Below are 17,665 nucleotides of genomic sequence, written 5' to 3' on the forward strand. Positions count from 1 at the left end.
TGTTTCCATAACCTACTTAAATAAATGTTCATCCATTCAGTTAACAAATTAGTCAAACAATATTTCCTCACTCAGCTAAGTTAATAAAACAATATCATCCTACAGTACCCACACACACAAAATGCTGCATTTGAAATAAAACAACCAATCGTTTTGTGTGTCTTTTACCTTTTATTGTGGTCGGAAATGCACAGCACAGACAAATAAAGCACAGCATTACAATAGCTATTGTTTTCCCTTTGGGCTTCACTAAAGAATATCAAAGCGGTGAGAGTGAAGATACAATCATGCAGACTAATCATCTACACGGACTAACTGGTCCTCTTATTTTGGAACGACTGACAAATGTGTGTGTGTGTGTGTGTGTGTGTGTGTGTGTGTTTGTGGATCTACGGTGCAAAAAGCTGAGCACTGTTTTTGGCACGGATGGATGAAAGAACCTCAGCAATACAGGCAGGGATAGTCAATGCACACGTTTTCATCTCTCACGTCCGTGTTCCGCATCTCATGAATGACAAAATGTGTGTGATGCAAGTGAAAAGGCAAATTGTGTTGATGAATTCAGCGTAAAAACAAAGCTTTGAGATAGGAAGCTGTATCTTGACAGTTCATGGCATTTATAGATTATTTATTTAAGGTAATAGATAAATATTTAGAGATAACTATGCTTCTTTTAATACTCATTGGTCAGCACAGAGCAACAACAACAAAAAAATGGATTCTTTGCATTAAAGCTGGTGGCATCTAACATGACGACAAAGACTTTCATTTTCTAACTGAAGGTTTTTAGTTTAGTTGAAGTAGTTTGATTCAGTTTAGGATCTACTTTGGTTTATTTTTGGCTTTGTTTCAGTTTGGTTGAGATTTTTTTACTTTTCTCTTTCCTTTAACTTTTCCAGTTCAGCTTACTTTAATTCAGTTTAGCTTTGCTCACTTTAGTTTGATTGTGTTTGTTTTTTCACTTAGTTGAGTTTGATTTAATTCACTTAAGGTTTAGTTCAGCTTAAATGAATTGGTTTTAAATGTATAAATTCACATTTAATGCATGGGTGTCCAATGTGTGGCCCAGGGGCCATTTCTGGACCGCAACTGTTTTTTTTTATTGGCCCGTGACACATTTAAAAATATAATTTAACAAGAAAAGAAAACACAGTAAAAATGGAAAAATCTCCAGTAATTTTACATGAATAAAGTCAAAATATTGAGAAAAAAGTGGTAATCTAACGAGAAAAAGTTGTCATTTTACGGGGAAAATGTCATATTATGACATTTTGGTAGCATAAAGTTGAAATATCAAAGAAAAAAACTTATTTTCTTTAGAAATCGTGATTAAGAAAAACAAAACAACAAATAAAGTTGTAATTTTGTAAAAATTAGGTTGTAGAAAAAGTTATAATGTTACGAGAATAAAATCTAAATGTTATGGGAATAAAGTCATAATTTAAAAAAATTACAAGAAAGTTGAAATAGTTGGAAAATGAAAAAAAAAACCCAGCAGGAATGGGAAAAAAACAGCTGTAATTTTATGAGAATAAAGTCAAAATATTAAGAGGTAAAAAAGCTGTTTTTTTAAAAGAAAAAAGTCACAATTTTACAAGAATAAAATTGTAATATGAGGGGAAAAAAATGTCATTTTAGTAGCCTAGAGATTAAATATTAAAGAAAAAATGTTATTTTTTAAAAGAATAATAATTTCATAATATAATGTAAAAAAAAGGCCTGACAGTTATTGAAGAAGAAAGTTGAAATATTTGGAAAATTAAAAAAAAAAAGAGAAAAAGAAGAGCAAAGAACGAAGTTCATACTAATAAGATGAAATGCAGTTTTTCCTATATAATCTATATAAATCTATATAAATCTATATAACTTAGCATATCGTGCATCATCCTTTCGTTTTCAAATGTTTGGACACCCCTGCTTTAATGTCTTCTTTAGTTCTTTTAACGTAGTTTACTTTAGTTTGCTTTTTACTTCTATTCACTTCAGCTTCGTCACATTTGGTCGGATTCTTGTTTATTTCATCTTAGCTGACTTGAATTTAATGAAGTTTCCTTTTATTTCAGTACATGTTGGCTGAGCTTACATTTGTTCATCAATTTGTTCAATTTGCTACTTTTAATTCTTGTGTAGTTTTAGTTGTATTTAGTGCTTTTTAGTTGCTTTAGTTGCTTTTTTGGCTGACTGGTCAGCACCATCATCAGGTTACATTTTTCCTTCATTGGGCTGTAAACGTTACGGAAAGATAACACCAAAAACAAGCACGGCAGGCACGCATGGCGCAAAAAAACAAAACAAAACAAAAGCCAAGAGAATGTGAATTATTGCTTTGGCTGACAAAGTGTCACATTCGATGGATTCAAAATATTAAAAACAATCGTGAGTGTGTGAGAAACATTCACGGTAGAAATGAGAAGCACTCCATTCCAATAAATCCTACACTGTACATCATCTCCGCAAAGCGAGTACGCGCCCCACATTTCAGCAACTACTGTATTTCTACAGAACTGGGATGTACTGTAGAGTAGTCAGTGTACAGCTTGTAAGCAGTATAGATGCACTATCAATACACAGCCTTTATTGTGGAAATAGTTCGCAACACAAGATCAATGCGCAAACACGGTGGCGCTGGCGTCACAGTCTGGGGCTGCACGAGTGCTGACAGGCACTGGTTCATTGAGGGAACACATGAATTGGAAGATGAAGGTGATGGTCATGTCTCCTCCACACCTGAACCCAATTGAGCACCTGTGGGGCAAGGAGTGCAAAGTGTGCAACCTCCAGCAGCTCCACCTGAGGATTCCAGGAGGAACCTGTGCAGCTCTGCTCTATTCCATGCCCAAGATGCCCAAGAGGATGAAGGCAGTCACTGTGAGGTGGACTCACTTGTTTCTCTCAATGAGCTGCTGCTCCCCTCAGTGGCGGCAGCACTCATGCAGCCCCAGAGCATGATGCGAACGCCACCATGCTTGACTCTAGGCAAGACACATTTATTTTGCTGCCCACTTTTTAGACAACAATGTGTTTTGGAATTCATTCATTCATTCTCAGTAAAGTGCAGCTCCCCTCTGTGCCGGCAGCACTCGTACAGCCCCAGACCGTGACGCTACCACCACCACCACCACCACGCAAGAAATGATCTTGCTGCTCACTTGCGTTGCCAGCTATGTGGGCACTGACGGCTATAAATACTGCTATACAAGCTGTACACTGACTATTCTAAAGTATTTCTATAGTATTGTCCCTTTACTTGATGGTTGCTGATACGCGCTTGTGAGCATCTTCAGGACATAAACTACTGCTGTAAACGCTCCACATTCAACTACAATACTTGACAGTACATCAAAACATCGACTTTTTTTTTTTTTGGCTGAGAGCGAGATTTTTGGCGCGTGAAAAAGCAAAATGAGCGTAGGTAGCGTGATACAATCATTAACGCAAGATAAACGTGTGATGGTGGGACAGCTACAATCGCTGCGGTCATCTCTGATGCTGGTGGTCTTACACTGCATTGTGTGTGTGTGTGTGTGTGTGTGTTAAGCGGCTGGCAGTGACGCGGCGATGACGGTAGCTCTGTTAGCTCATGTTTTTGTACATAACGGGCCTACCAGACGTCCGGTGGGTGGGTCCATCAGTGAGGGTGAGTGTTTACAGATTGACCAGGTGGAGGTCGGAGGCGGAGAAATGGGGGCACAGAGCGGCGTCCGGGTTCTTCAGCTGCCGCAGGATCTTCCGGTGGAACTTGGAGCGCACCCGGTTGAACTCCATGATGTCGCTGGGGTCCTCCTCCATCCAGAAGCTGTGGAACTCCTGCATCAGGTAACCTGCCCCAAGAAGAGCCCATTGGAGGTTTACGAACATTTAACAAATAAGGGTTGAGAGTTTGCTTACAGAAGGTCTGCTGGAAGTGCAGCAGGGTGGGTAATTCGGGGGCCACGTTGTACAGGTGGGTCTTCAGGGCTCCGCCCACCAGGAGTGAGTAGGCCAGGTCCGTGATGTTGATGCCCACAATGGCGAAAGAATAGCTGCAGGATGTTCACAAAAGTAACATTTCAACTTAATGTCTGCAATGAAGACATTTTTGACTTTATTCCTCGACACTTTTTTTCAGCTAGCATTACAACTTATATTCTCAGAATTTCTTCTGAAATGGTGCACTTTATAGGAAAGAAATGTCCTCCTTAAATCACCACTTTCTCTTGTAAAAACTGTCAAAAGAAGGGCAAAAGGGGGTAGCTTCCTGGTGAAAATGGAAGGGTTGACAGGTATGAGTATATCTTGCACGTATTTACTGGGGGGGGGACCCTTACCCGATGGCTTTCTCAAGGTTTCGCTGTTCCCATTCAGCCTTGTTTGCCTCGCTGTGAAGGACGGACACACACACACATATTCAAAGTCATGCGTTGTCTACAGTACATGTGAGCACATGAATGAGGATTTAAAATGTACAAATACACTCCAAATATACTCACTGGCCACTTTATTGGGTGTTAATTTCATAATATATTGATTATTGCAGGTAAGGAATAGAAGTAGATAATCAATTTCTCAATTAATTGAATCATTTATGAATGTTATGAATTCTGTCAATTATGTGGAAATGATTGTTGACTTATTGTGTCTGGAAGCAGTTGAGGCTAAAGAGAAGGCGGGTCCATTTTTAAATGTTTGTTTTCTTTTAAAACATATTCTTAAAAAAAAAAAAATCTGCCTTTTTCATTTAATATGAAAATGACATTAAAAAACTAACAAATTTAAAAATGTCCAAAAAAATTACATAAAAAAACTAACCAATTTAAAAATGACAAAATAAAACAAACAAAATACAAAAAATTATAAATTGAATACAAATAAAAAATAATAAATTAAATAGAAATTAAGAAAAATAAATGAATAAAATTAAAATGCATTACTGTAATCGCGTGAATCTTTACATGGCCCACACGGATGCAATAGTTGATAGTTAAAAAAGCGGGTGAGTGAAAGTGAAATGGAGTACCTTTGCCTCCTGTGTGCACTCCTGCAGTGGGTGTGAGCGACACAGAGAGAAGCGTGGGTGGAAACAGAGGTGAAGAAGGTGGAGACAGAAGAAGCTCACTGAGATGCTGATGGCAAACCACACAAGCAAATGAAGCAGCGGATGACACCGAGCTGTCAGAATCATGACTAGAATAGATTATATGGACAAAACGGGCATGAACACGCCTACATTAGTTCATGAATCAATCCGAGACGTTTAGTTGCCCATGAACGTACTTGTTAAGACATTTTGGGCAAATAATGCAACCAGGTCCATATTTTTGTGTCCCAATACTTTTGTCCATATAGTGTATGTTGTGAAGTAGAATGTGATCATGGGTGAGGTCGTTTTTAGCAGCGTCACAGTGGAAAACTGTACCGTTGTGCAACAAACTGAAAGCATAAAGGGACGGTGAAGTCGTCCCACGTACTTGTGCTTTGGTTGCAGCGAGTCGTGCAGCATCTGCAGAGCCGTGGCCTTGTCGTGCTCTGCAAAGTACCTGCACGGAGAGAGCCCGCATGAACAGTTTAGCACCTTAGCACGGTCACGAAGACTACAATCAGTGCTGAACGGGAGCCTACAGCAGGTTGTGGAGCCCCAGCAGGCCCATGCCGCGGAAGTCCGTCTTGGGGTCGCTGCCTTGGAAACCGATCTCGCACCACTGTTTGGAGATGCGGCTGCTCAGAGGGGTGTCAGGACGCAGCTCCTTCCACAGCTGCAACACACAGCAAAGCACAGTGGATATGGGATATATGGATGTGAATATGGAATGGTTGGATAGTTTCAGTGGATATTTCCAAATTAATTATTTGGGAAAAAAACAACTGCAGCAAAAAGCGCAAAGTTCATACTAATAATACGCTTTTTCATCGATGTGCCAAAGCTGAGATGAAAATAAATGATAACTTCTTAGCATATTTACAAAATATCCTTTTAATCTTTCTGCATGTGGCACTCACTGGAAAAAGTTGGTACACCCCTGACTCAAACCCAAACCCCAGGGCTGTCAAAAATAACGCGTTAACGGCCGTAACTAATTTATTTCATTATTTACGTCAAATTTTTGAGTGTTATTAATGCACGCGCACCAGAGCAAGCATGCCTCTCTGTTATGATGGCAGACGGAATCGCAGCGCAGCGTCCCCACAGTGTCTGACGCTCTTTTCTAACTTCATTCTGACCTGAACACATCAACAGCGGTGCAATTCCAACACCGTATATTAGTGGTGCTCCTGTCGATCAGCCACCGATCATTATTGGCCAATTTCCGTGGAAAAAGCCCGGTATCGGCTTATACTATACGGCCGATACTTTCTTTTAACACCCATCCCCTTCGCAGATCAGCTCCGCCCCCATTGCAGCATCCAGCCTATAGCGACCATCTCCCTCCCACTTTCCCTTCACAAAGCCAAAACAAGCATGTCTGCCGTGTGTGAGACTGATAGAAGTTTTGCACCCTGCAAAACATGCCACGAAAAATATCGCCAGAGTGCCGCCTTAAAAACCTTTAGTTTGGTGCGGCATTCGGGGGGCGGGCACTCGGCAGAGTGTGGTGAGTTTTCACGGCTCGCGATGTGGTCATCGGTCGGGCGGCGGCTAATTAGGCAAAACGCGGGACACCGTGTGTGCGTGGCAGTCGGAGGTCTAAGGCGGATAGCCCAAAAAGTGGTTGGATTCGTGGGACTGGATGGCCGGCCGTTCCTCCAAACCTGGAGGAAACCAGGTTTGGCGACTGTGTGAGCCCCCCCGCAACCACATGAGGCGCCTGCAAGCCTGCTTTTCATTCAGGTTTTCAGTTAATAATGTGAGACAACAACAATAGAAAGAAATGCATTCTGAAATACAAAATGTGAGTTGTGGATACCAGCATTTTGTTAATGTTCTGGTAAAACACACATATTGACTTTGTTTGGGTTGAAATAAGCTTTTTGTAAAAGTACAGTAGCTCTTGTCGGTGACCTCCTGATATAGCCAATAGTACATTTAAAAATGTACACTTTATCCATGTGATTGCTATTGGTATCGGTTGATTTCACTTATGGATGATTGGTATGGGTATCGGCGGCATAAAAACCTGATGGGAGCATCCCTACCATATACACTATGTCCCCAACTTACGAACATCCGACTAGCGAACATTCGCGGATACGAACACAAGCCGACTGGTCTATATTTTCATGCTTTTTGCCTTATAACTCCATATTTATACTGCTACATGCTAGACCAGTAGAGGGCACTGTGACACTGCTAATGGGACCAACAGGAGGTTGGTCGAGGACGAGGAAGAGGAGAGAGGAAGGCTAAGAGTTGTATGATACAACCCCGACAGAGTGTGTGATTAAAGTTCATGAAGAGTTAATAGGCCTGCTTAATTCTACACCACCCACAGAACACTACCTCTTTTAGAAGAGTCTAACGACGACGACCATTTGTCCTTTTTTTCAATAACTCCTCCTCCAACTCCACCACAACGACGTATGCTCGACCACTCCTCTTCAAAGGTAAATAACATTTATCATTACGTATTATTATATCACTTTTATTATTGTTTTTTTCATTAATTATCCTTGTTTAATATTACTACTACATCCAAACTCATATTTACATACATACACATATACTGTATATGTATACACATACATGTAGTACCTACATCATTGGTAATATTACCTTTTCCCTACTTAAGAACGATTCAACATAAGAACGGTCATCTGGAACCAATTGTGTTCGTAAGTTGGGGACTTAGTGTACTGTATGTATGTCCAACTCACACAAGTCTCCAGTCCATCGACACTACCTCCTTCTCATTACAAGAATGGGAGATGCATTCAGGGACACTCTGAACGTCACAAAAACATCTTTATAATGCGCATGTGTAAATAAACAGGAAGACACAAAGTGGACATTCTTATCACTCACTCCGTAACTCTTAATTCGAATGTACAATTTGCTACATTTAATTTTGTTATTCTGCTGCTATTAAGAGACTAGTTAGACAAATAGATTTTTAGACTTGTGTGGCGTCTTTTAGCTTCACTGACATATTCAGTTCATTTGGAGCTGTTAATACAGTCAAATATATATCATCCTGTCATTTATCTTGCTCTTCATTAAATACAATAAAAATGGGCATATTTCAAACATAGTTGCTAATGGTGATTAATCATGATTAATACATTTAAAAACTGTGATTAATCTGATTAAAATTTGTAATCATTTGACAGCCCTAATAATAATAGTAATAATAATATTTACAATAATGATTATTTTTTCGCACCTTCATCAGCATTTCCTCGTGTTCTGCGTTCTCACAGTCGTACGGCTCTCGGCGCAGCTTCTCCACCTCGGCCAGCAGGTTCCTGTAGCCCACAATCTGCAGCAGGCTGGCCTGCAGGGAGATGCCCAACCTGGGGGAGGGCGTGTTGCATCGTTATACTTCTTTGCATATCTGAGGAGGAATTTCTTCCTTTCTCCAGAACAACATGTTTGTCATTCCCGGTATATTAGCTTCTGGACCATCTTTTCTTGCCTCACTTCATTTGACTTTTTTTTGGTCCATTTTAGATGTTCTGGCGTGTTCATTTTTCACGTTTTCAGATCTTTATAACTGGCACAAACGTGTGAGGGCTCACTGAGGGTTGGTGTCAGGGTTGATCTTCTTCAGAGCCATGATGTCCTCGATGCTTTTCTCCACTTTGTCCGGGTGGGTGCTGAGGGCGGACTGCAGCAGCTACAGAAAAAAAGTGTTAGCGAGGGCTGTCCAAAGTTCGGGGGTCTTTTGCAGCCTGTAGCTTGCATTTTTATTGCATATTCTATAGACACTATTACAGCAAAAAGGCACCAAAATGTTACACCACTGGTATAACTAATAGAATTGGAATTAAACTCAATTAAAATCTAAATGCTAAACTTTTGGTTTTGCTCCCATTTTTCATGAGCTGAGCTCAAAGATGTAAAACCTGCGTACATCCGTGTTAGTCAGCATTACTAACTCATAATAAATCCAATGCGGCCTTTTATTGTGGCCAGTCTAAGGCACACCTGTGCAATAATCATGCTGTCTCATGAGCATCTTCATGTGGCACACCTGTGAGGTGGACGCATCACGGACGCTCACTAACACTCCAACATTTGATAAGAGGTACACTGTAGTCCTTTTGTCTCCAAAGAACAAGTTTTACATCTTTGAGTTCAGCTCATGAAGGATGGGGGCAAAAACAAAAGTGTTTATATTTTTGTTGACCGTATCTGATCGCGCTTAATTGGGTCCAGACCCGACCATGATCAGTGAATTTCCGCGAAGCAGGATTCCTAATTTTTAAATGGAATATTTTGGTAGTGAGTGCATAGAAAACCGACCTTCTGAATATGTTTTTTTAACATGATTAGAGCCCTCTAGACATGAAATAACACCCCTATGTCACTTTTACACTCCTATTACCCAACATAGTAGACATAATAAAAGAAAATAAGACATCATATAGACTCACCCATGTTGGCATTGGGCTTTTTTACTTCTGTCGTGTGCAGTACTTCCTGTGGTGGCTAATGTCTAATCAATGCAACATTACTGACATTACCACTAGTGACCAGTGTAGAATACTGCATATCATCACAACGCCTTTCAATGCGTCTTATGAACGCTTCATATTTGTATTTTACTTCATTTAGACATTTTAATGCTCGAAAAATGCTTCATTTAGGCAAAAGATACGTAAGAATCGCTTAAATATGTATACCTTTTGGCTAAGAATAGGAGGGAATCAACCACAAAACAGCATGATTTATTCATGAATACATTTTTGAAATACCACGATAGAGTTAACCCGCAAAATTGGAAACGCCAGGTGGCGAGGGATTACTGTCATCCACAAATTTACAGACATTTACCTCACTTTTGGAGTATCTCAGGGACGACTCTGTAAATAAAACAAAGGTAAGAAAATGAATCGAATAAAAAAATCGAGAGCATGAAAGTTTGGAGCTTGTACCGATCTTGAGCGTCCTGCGGGCGCCGTGTTTGTTGTTGTAGCAGATCCGCTGCAGCTCGCATCGTCCGGTGAACTTCCGGACCACGAACTTGAGGCCTCGCCACAGACACTTGCAATAAAGGAACACGAAGAGCTGGGTCAAAACCCTGGAGTGGAAGAAGACACGAGGATTTAGAGTGAAAGATGGCATAGTTTTCATATTTTGAAGCCATCCATCCATCCATCTTCTATACCGCTTCTTCCTCATTAGGGTCGCGGGGCCTAACTTCAGGCGACAGGTGGGGTACACCCTGGACTGGTCGCCAGCCAATCGCAGGGCACATATAGACAAACAACCATTCACACTCACATTCATACCTATGGACAATTTAGAGTCGCCAATTAACCTAACATGCATGTTTTTGGAATGTGGGAGGAAACCGGAGTACCCAGAGAAAACCCACGCGCACACAAGGAGAACATGCAAACTCCACACAGAAATGCCCAGGGGAGAATCGAAGGTCTTCCCGATCTCCAAGCTGTTACTGTGTTGGCCAACGTGCTAACCATTAGACCACCGTGCGGCCCTATTTTGAAGCCAAACTATACAGACAAACTATATAAATAAGCATTTGATCTCCTGCTGATTGTGACTTTACCCCTTCAGAAAGACATGAACAGTCCTGGCGGTTTCGAGGCTGTCGTTTGGCAGCTCAAGGTTTCAGATGCCTCCATAGATTTTCTATGGGATGAACGTCCAGAGACTGGCTAGGCCACTCCACGATCTTAATGTCCTTCTTTCTGAGCCACTCCACACTCCCAGCCATGACTGCACCAGGAAGGGCATCCTAAAACCGTTCATGTGATTGATTCGCTGTGGCCACAAAAGCCGAAAGTGGGTGGGAAAAGGGCCATGCTGGAAGTCCCATCCACAACCCATCTTCATATCTTTGTGAGGGGGCGAACTTCCACAATCAGCAGGGGATCAAATCTTTACACAAACTGAAACAATAACAAACAGATGAAGTACATTTAAACATCACACCTCTTCACCTGACAGGGAACATAGAGAACCATTGATTACATACATTCATCTAATAAGAGGGGCTCATAACGGAGCAGATTAGAGATTAGAGAGACTAGACGCTCATTAAATGCCATTTTTGTGAAAAGGAGGTTTGTGCGCCATGGAAAATGCACGGTGACCCGTGAAGGAACTATGGGGACGTTACCTGCTTTACTTTGGCACAAATGGCAGGGAGGAAAATCTGCTGGGAAGACTTGGCAGGTCTGAGAGATGACTCTTTAATCCGCCTTTAATTAAGGAGTGAAAATATGTGATACACACACACACACACACACACACGCACTTGAAATGACCCGCACAACAAGCCAGAGCGCTCACACGTCCTCGTTTTTGGTGGAACAGAATTTGCAACATTTTCAGACGGAAATAAATCCCTCGCTTCATCATCCAAAAAAAAAAAAAAAAGGCTGAGGTTGTTTCCTGATGCCTTCAATGTGTCCTTCTGTGGTGTCATCACACAAAAATGCGTGAGGGGCTTCTCCTTTAGACAATGATAATCAGCTAAACTCCAAGTTTTGTTTGAGGCATAAGTTGCCTGAACATTTTGGTTGAACTTCAAATTGTTCGACTTTTGGGGCGTTTGGTTTTGCTGGTCCCTTATACATTGTTAGTATTACCTCTGCCAAGGCAAGATATACTTTTTCATGAATTTATGTTCATAAAAAAAAGGACCTACTGCATTCTGGTGAAAATCTGGATACAGAATTTTTTTTGCCATTTTTGAATCACTATGGGATTTTCCTGCCACTCCCGAATGTGTGACACGTTCACTTGTTCCATCTTCCACAGTGAAGAACTTGACATTTAGGAGGAGCTAAAGAACCAGGAAGTGACTTGACAATGCTGCATTTGAGACCACTCGGAAGTGGGAAACATCCAACCTCTCGGTGTGACTTTTATGAGCATCCCATTCAAACGAAAAAACAAAAACAAAAAACAAAGTGACGACCCAACATAAAAATGGTACAGTCCCATCCGACCCATTCGCTTGTTCCGGCTTTGACAGTGAAGAACCAATTTGATTTTGGGGAGAATCTAGATAAGAAAAAGAAATGCAGCCTTCCATAAACCAGGAAATAACCCAACAATGCTGCATTCAAGACTGCTTGGAGCAATGGAAAATAACCCATATCTACCTCACTGCGCTCCAGTCAAAAATAAACCAAAAAGATGGCTGACTTAAGTGATAAACTACTATTTAAGCTACAATTTAACAATCCTGACCAATCATTTCTTGGAGGCCTTGGTCACGTTTCCTTGTCAGACATCTTAACATTTCCCAGTTTTAAGGAATGCAGCATAACTAATGACATTTTGGTGAGGACCTGGATGAGAGCGCTGAGGAATATACCGTATTTTCACACTGCAGCCCTGCCGAATCCAGGAAGTAGTCTGACAATGCTGCGTTCAAAACCCCTCGGAAATGGGAACTAGCTCACTTGAAGGTAAGAGGTGACATTTGATTCGTCTTTTCAACGTGGCTGACCAAAGTGACAAGCTAATATTGAGGATTTTTTTTCTCTTTTCTGGCAACCTTGATCACCTGTCCTAGTCAGACATCAAGAAGATGTCGTCTATTCCTCACACCTACTCAGAAACAGCATCCTCTTCACTTCCTGTTAAAGCAATACCCCATAAATAGCCTCCCACTTGAAGACTATTGGATCAACAAGAACTGAGCAAAAAACCTCCCCTTGATCAATAAATCCAGCACGTACAGTTAAAGTAAGGGGGCAGCTATTAATAGAAGCTGTCTGCACACATGAGCATCGCACACTCGAGAGGAATCAATACCTGGGCTCAAATGGGAGCACTGGGAATTATTTTAAATGTACATAATAAAGAGGAAACAACAGTAGAGACTCTCCTTACCTGAGGAAGTGCTTCATGGTGCCTGCTTCTGTCTTCAGAGGAGACAGATGTGGTGCTGAGAAATGTCCTGCAAAGAACAGAAGATGAAGAGGAGGCCTGCAGCACCGGAACTGTCCACGGTGCGCAGCCATTAATGTCACAAACGCACCGTTGCACTGCATGCATTGCAACGCACCACCCGTTTGAAACATTGTATTCACCTAACAGACTGTTTCTACGCAATAATCTGCGGTGTGATTAGCAAACACAGCTCTATTTGCATAATCCGCAACCATGCTTCGTCGCCTCCCTCTTTTACAAGGTCAGTGTACCAGCATGAATGGAAAAATGTACCATCTTACCGTTTTTAAGTCTTTTAAATGTTTGTGAAACAAGCGAGGCGAGGCAGGATCGTGTCGTCCCTTCTTTACTGGTCTCCTGCCGCCCGCTCGTCCGCCACCATTATGACGCAGTGTGAGACTGCAGCCTGCAGGGGGCGCAGAGACCGTGCACAAAGGTGCGCAAAATCCGGATCAGGTGACTACTAGAGAGGGTGAGAGGTGATGGGACACTAATACGCAAAAAAACCCTACTCCAATTACTAAACGTCTGTCATTGCAAAGACAATCTTAACAATATGCTCACTGTTGTACCTAATGTTGTCACTATTGAAGCGTAAAATGAAGGGTAACCAAAATATTAAAAACAGGACTCCTCACTGTTGTACCTAATGTTGTCACTACTGAAGCGTAAAATGAAGGGTAACCAAAATATTAAAAACAGGACTCAGTGTGACGCAGTGCAATCTGCAACCATAACAGTAAACATGAAATCAATGCAGTTATCACTGCAAATGTATAGAAATCATAGAAAAGGTACATTTCACCCCAAGAGTCACTCCACAGCAATAAAAAAATACAGCATGTAATCTTATTTTTTGAAAAAAAAAAGGCAGTTTTTATTGATTTTGTGGTACACCAAGAAAAAAGTCAACTTGACTTAATTCATGGTTTAAAAAAAAGGTCCAACCTTACATTAAAATAATGCAAAGAATAATATAAACCTCTATGTAAAAAAAAAAAAAAAATGAATACAATTGTGAGGACAAGTCAACAATCGACTTGTTGGGGATGTACCACTATTCAAGTATAACATTAAAAGACAGCCTTGGGATTGTTCTCTTATAAAAGGTGATGAATACAAAAAGCTGGCACATTAACATGACATGGCAAAACTACATCATATTAGCAAATAATAAGCAGTAAACAATAGCCCATTTTCCATCACAGAAACATTACCAGGAAGTAGGACTGGAATCGAATTCTGGGACATTTTGCAGGGCTGTTTTTGTTTGCATGTCTTCCCGTAGGGTCTTTTTTAAGTCCCCCGAAATATCTTTGAGCTCTAGGATCTTTTAGTTCCTCAACATTTGTTTGCAAAGAGGCTAATAACAGCAGTAAAAACCGTCCTCAGGGCTTTTGGGATCAAAGGCAACACTTGGTTTTTGAACCTACCAAGAGGATGCAAACAATTGCAGGGAAAATAATGAATATAATAAATGTAAATGTAAAATATAATAGGACTGTTAAGTGGGCCAGAATAAACAACACAACGGCCCTCATATGGCCCACGTGCCACACTTTGTACATCCTTGCAGTACACAGATTAAAAGAAGGTAAAACAATCGAAAATGAAAGGTGTCTTTAGTGTAACAAATTAGCATCACATAGTAGTGCAGTAACGTTTGTGAACAATCAATCAGTAGTTTTTTTTATGCCGTGGATAAGAAGACAATGTTTTTGTAACAATAATGTCACCGTGACTTTCGTCCACTTGATGGAAGATACTGTGGAACAATCACTCTGGTGACCTCCCGCTGCCTTTCCTATAACAGAAAGACTTCCTTTGTGGTCATAGTGCAGCCACCGCCATCAGGCCTCCGTTTCTCTGGACGCCGCCCCTGTCGGCCGGCAGCAGACGGTCCGAGGCGCTCTGAGCCTCCTGGTCAGAAGGGTCCCTGGAGTCGGGCTCAGGCTGAGCGGTGCACGTGGGGATGGCGTTGAACGTGACAAAACCTACCATGATGAGGACGAACGCCATGATGTACAGCGCTGAGAACTGCAGGGTTCGGGCAGGGCAGGGGTACACCAAATGGAAATGTTATAAAAACAATAGTAGTATTTTATATATAGGTGCATTTTCAAACAGAAGATCACTTTCAAGATAGCGAAAAAGAAGAAAATAGCATGGAACCAATAAGTCCATGTACAGCTTGCATTTTTCATACTTAAATAAACCCCAACTCTGTCACATGACATGATTGTGAGTTGCTAGGCAGAGTTTGTACAGGACCAACATTGGTGCCTCGTAGCCCAATATAAAAGTGATGCTCCTGCTCACTGTTTCCATGGAAACATGGGGCAGAGGGCTGCGCTGCCACACACGGCAGGGAACAGACAGGGAGAAATGGCAGTGCCACCCCGTACGTGACACTACTGTACACCAAGAAATAACTCCACACAAACATCACTATTAGACTGTTATTGCTACTAATAAGTGTTCCTCTATTAAGAGCTTATAAATTGTTAACTACAGTAGATGAATTCATAGTTTATAAGGGCTAAAGCCATTGAATAAAAACCCAGATTTAGCGCTACTGTATGTCTCATTTACTTATTACAATAGAATTACCTCTTTATTAAATTAAATGTTATTTATAAAAAATAATAAGAACAATAAGATAAAAAGTATGTAGCCACTTTAAAAAGGTATTTAGAGATTCCACACACTAAATACTAATTGTGGACGTAGCTTGTGGATACCAAAAAGTAACTTCGCCAATAAAACACTTCCTCATGACACTACAAAATAAAACACTTGCATGACAAAACTGTTCAAATTGTAATCAGTTAAAAGCAATTGATCCAACATTGGACCACTTCACAAGTCTAGAATGGACTTGTTTGCTGAAGTATAAAGCGTGGTACATGCGGTGGTGCCACTCACCGTGTAGTGGAAGAGGAAGATGCCACAGAAGAGGCTGAAGAGGTCGGCGGTGAGCAGCGAGAGGTTGACGGCAGTGGCGCTCGTCCTCTTCACCACCACGGGCATGAAGCTGTACAGCGCAAACATGCACAGCACGTACACCGCAAACAGCGTGGCTGCACAACAGCAACACCCACAGGGGTTAGAGACAGTCATCAAGTACAGTCGCTTCTTAACAGAGTCTATGTCAGGGGGCATCCACTCAAATTCAACGGTTCAGTGAGAGGAACATTTCCTCAAGCGATAGTCCAGAACATCAGGTGTAACTTCTTACATCCATCCATTTTCTATGCCGCTTATCCTCACTAGGGTCGCGTGTATGCTGGAGCCTATCCCAGCTGACTTTGGCCGAGAGGCGGGGAACACCCTGGCCAGCCAATCACAGGGCACATATAGACAAACAACCATTCACACTCACATTCATACCTATGGGCAATTTAGAGTCACCAATTAACCTAACATGCATGTTTTTGGAATGTGGGAGGAAACCGGAGTACCCGGAGAAAACCCACGCACGCACGGGGAGAACATGCAAACTCCACACAGATGCTCAACGAAGATTCGAATCCCAATCTCCTGACTGTGTGGCCAACATGCTAACCACTAGGCCACCGTGCGACCTTTTCTTCTTAAAGGGAAATTACTTTACCGTTATCAGCGGTGCCGTTGGAGCATTTTGGAAATGTAAATTTTATAACTTTTTATGAGTGCCACAGTCTGTAAGAATATGGGACAAACTGCTTTTGTGCTGCCACAGGGAAGAATGAACATAAATAGGACGGCATCTGGATCTGGACTCGGACCATGGTCCGCCAGTTAGTGACTGGTGGTAAAGACATCGAGTTTACTTGACTTACCAATGTGAAAGCTCCACTTTATTTCCTGCACAGCGTTGATTTCAAGTGCAGCTCTGCAAACAAGAAGAGGTTTAAAGTTACATATTTGTTTTTAATGTATTTAAATATAAATGAATTCCATTTTATTTCTATCCATAACAAAATAATACAAATGTACTGCACATAAATCACAAATGCTAGCTGTACATTGAGTGTATTTTTAATTTTTGTAAATAAAAGGCCTTATTAAACATGTATGATACGTCTCGTATAATCACCATGGCCTAACGAAAGCAAACAACCACTGGGGTCTGCAATTCGCGCCAGATGTAGTTAATAACACCTGTGGCTGTAAACAACCTCTTGATGTAGCTTTTTATATTAAACCCACAAGATGGCAATCTACCTCTGCCTGCGCTTTAAAATGTCAGCTCCTGGTGTGAAAATCATGTGTGCTACCATTCACTGTACTGTTGTTTACAATGACTCCACCTACGGTACTAATGCTGGCTTGCTCCAGACTGCTATTACAACATTGGTTCTGTTGCTTCTGTGATGCACAATACATCACAGATGATATGACATGACGTGACATGTTCAATCCACACTCCTCTTCTGTGGATTACAGCTGCAACACGCACATTGAAGTTTGTGATGACATTGCCACACATTCTGTGGGGATACCTGAAGGAGAGAGTGTACTGCAACAACCCACGGACCATTGAGGCCCTGAAGACCAACATCCGTCAGGAAATTCGGAGATGTGCGGCAATGTCATCACAAACTTCAATGTGCGTGTTGCAGCTGTAACCCACAAAGAGGAGTGTGGATTGAACATGTCATGTGTGGAAAACAAGAG

General features: G+C 41.4%; 2 protein-coding genes across 3 annotated transcripts in view; both read right to left on the reverse strand.

The window, feature by feature from the left end:
• Positions 1 to 137: 137 nt before the first annotated feature.
• Positions 138 to 13,435, reverse strand: elmod1 (ELMO/CED-12 domain containing 1). 2 transcript variants are annotated; one of them, XM_054755863.1, is made up of 12 exons: positions 13,288 to 13,435; positions 12,947 to 13,013; positions 10,009 to 10,154; positions 9,908 to 9,936; positions 8,650 to 8,747; positions 8,295 to 8,424; positions 5,599 to 5,732; positions 5,448 to 5,516; positions 4,997 to 5,017; positions 4,308 to 4,358; positions 3,889 to 4,022; positions 138 to 3,821 (listed from the first exon to the last, which is right to left on the reverse strand). In XM_054755863.1, the coding sequence occupies exons 2-12, from the start codon at positions 12,961 to 12,963 to the stop codon at positions 3,646 to 3,648; spliced, it is 1,005 nt and encodes a 334-aa protein (XP_054611838.1). In that variant the 5' UTR covers positions 12,964 to 13,013; positions 13,288 to 13,435; the 3' UTR covers positions 138 to 3,645. The 2 variants fall into 2 exon arrangements, with proteins under 2 accessions (XP_054611838.1, XP_054611839.1); XM_054755864.1 differs by lacking the exon at positions 4,997 to 5,017.
• Positions 13,436 to 13,863: 428 nt separating this feature from the next.
• slc35f2 (solute carrier family 35 member F2) overlaps positions 13,864 to 17,665 on the reverse strand; it is an 8,738-nt gene continuing 4,936 nt past the window's right edge. Inside the window, exons 7-9 of the mRNA XM_054755219.1 lie at positions 16,828 to 16,880; positions 15,932 to 16,086; positions 13,864 to 15,043 (exon numbers count right to left, since the gene is read on the reverse strand). Coding sequence (XP_054611194.1) covers positions 14,837 to 15,043; positions 15,932 to 16,086; positions 16,828 to 16,880 — 415 coding nt within the window. The 3' untranslated portion in view covers positions 13,864 to 14,836. The remainder of the gene's footprint in view (positions 15,044 to 15,931; positions 16,087 to 16,827; positions 16,881 to 17,665) is intronic.

This window comes from Dunckerocampus dactyliophorus, chromosome 16, assembly GCF_027744805.1.
Source record: "Dunckerocampus dactyliophorus isolate RoL2022-P2 chromosome 16, RoL_Ddac_1.1, whole genome shotgun sequence".
In the NCBI taxonomy this organism is placed as follows: Eukaryota; Metazoa; Chordata; class Actinopteri; order Syngnathiformes; family Syngnathidae; genus Dunckerocampus; species Dunckerocampus dactyliophorus.

Excerpts from the sequence above, each read along its gene's own strand:
- elmod1 (XM_054755863.1), bottom strand. Across the intron at positions 5,733-8,294 it reads ACGAGGAAATGCTGATGAAG|CTGTGGAAGGAGCTGCGTCC; the intron begins GTGCGAAAAAAT and ends TGTGTGTTGCAG. Across the intron at positions 5,018-5,447 it reads TCGCTGCAACCAAAGCACAA|GAGTGCACACAGGAGGCAAA; the intron begins GTACGTGGGACG and ends CACCCACTGCAG.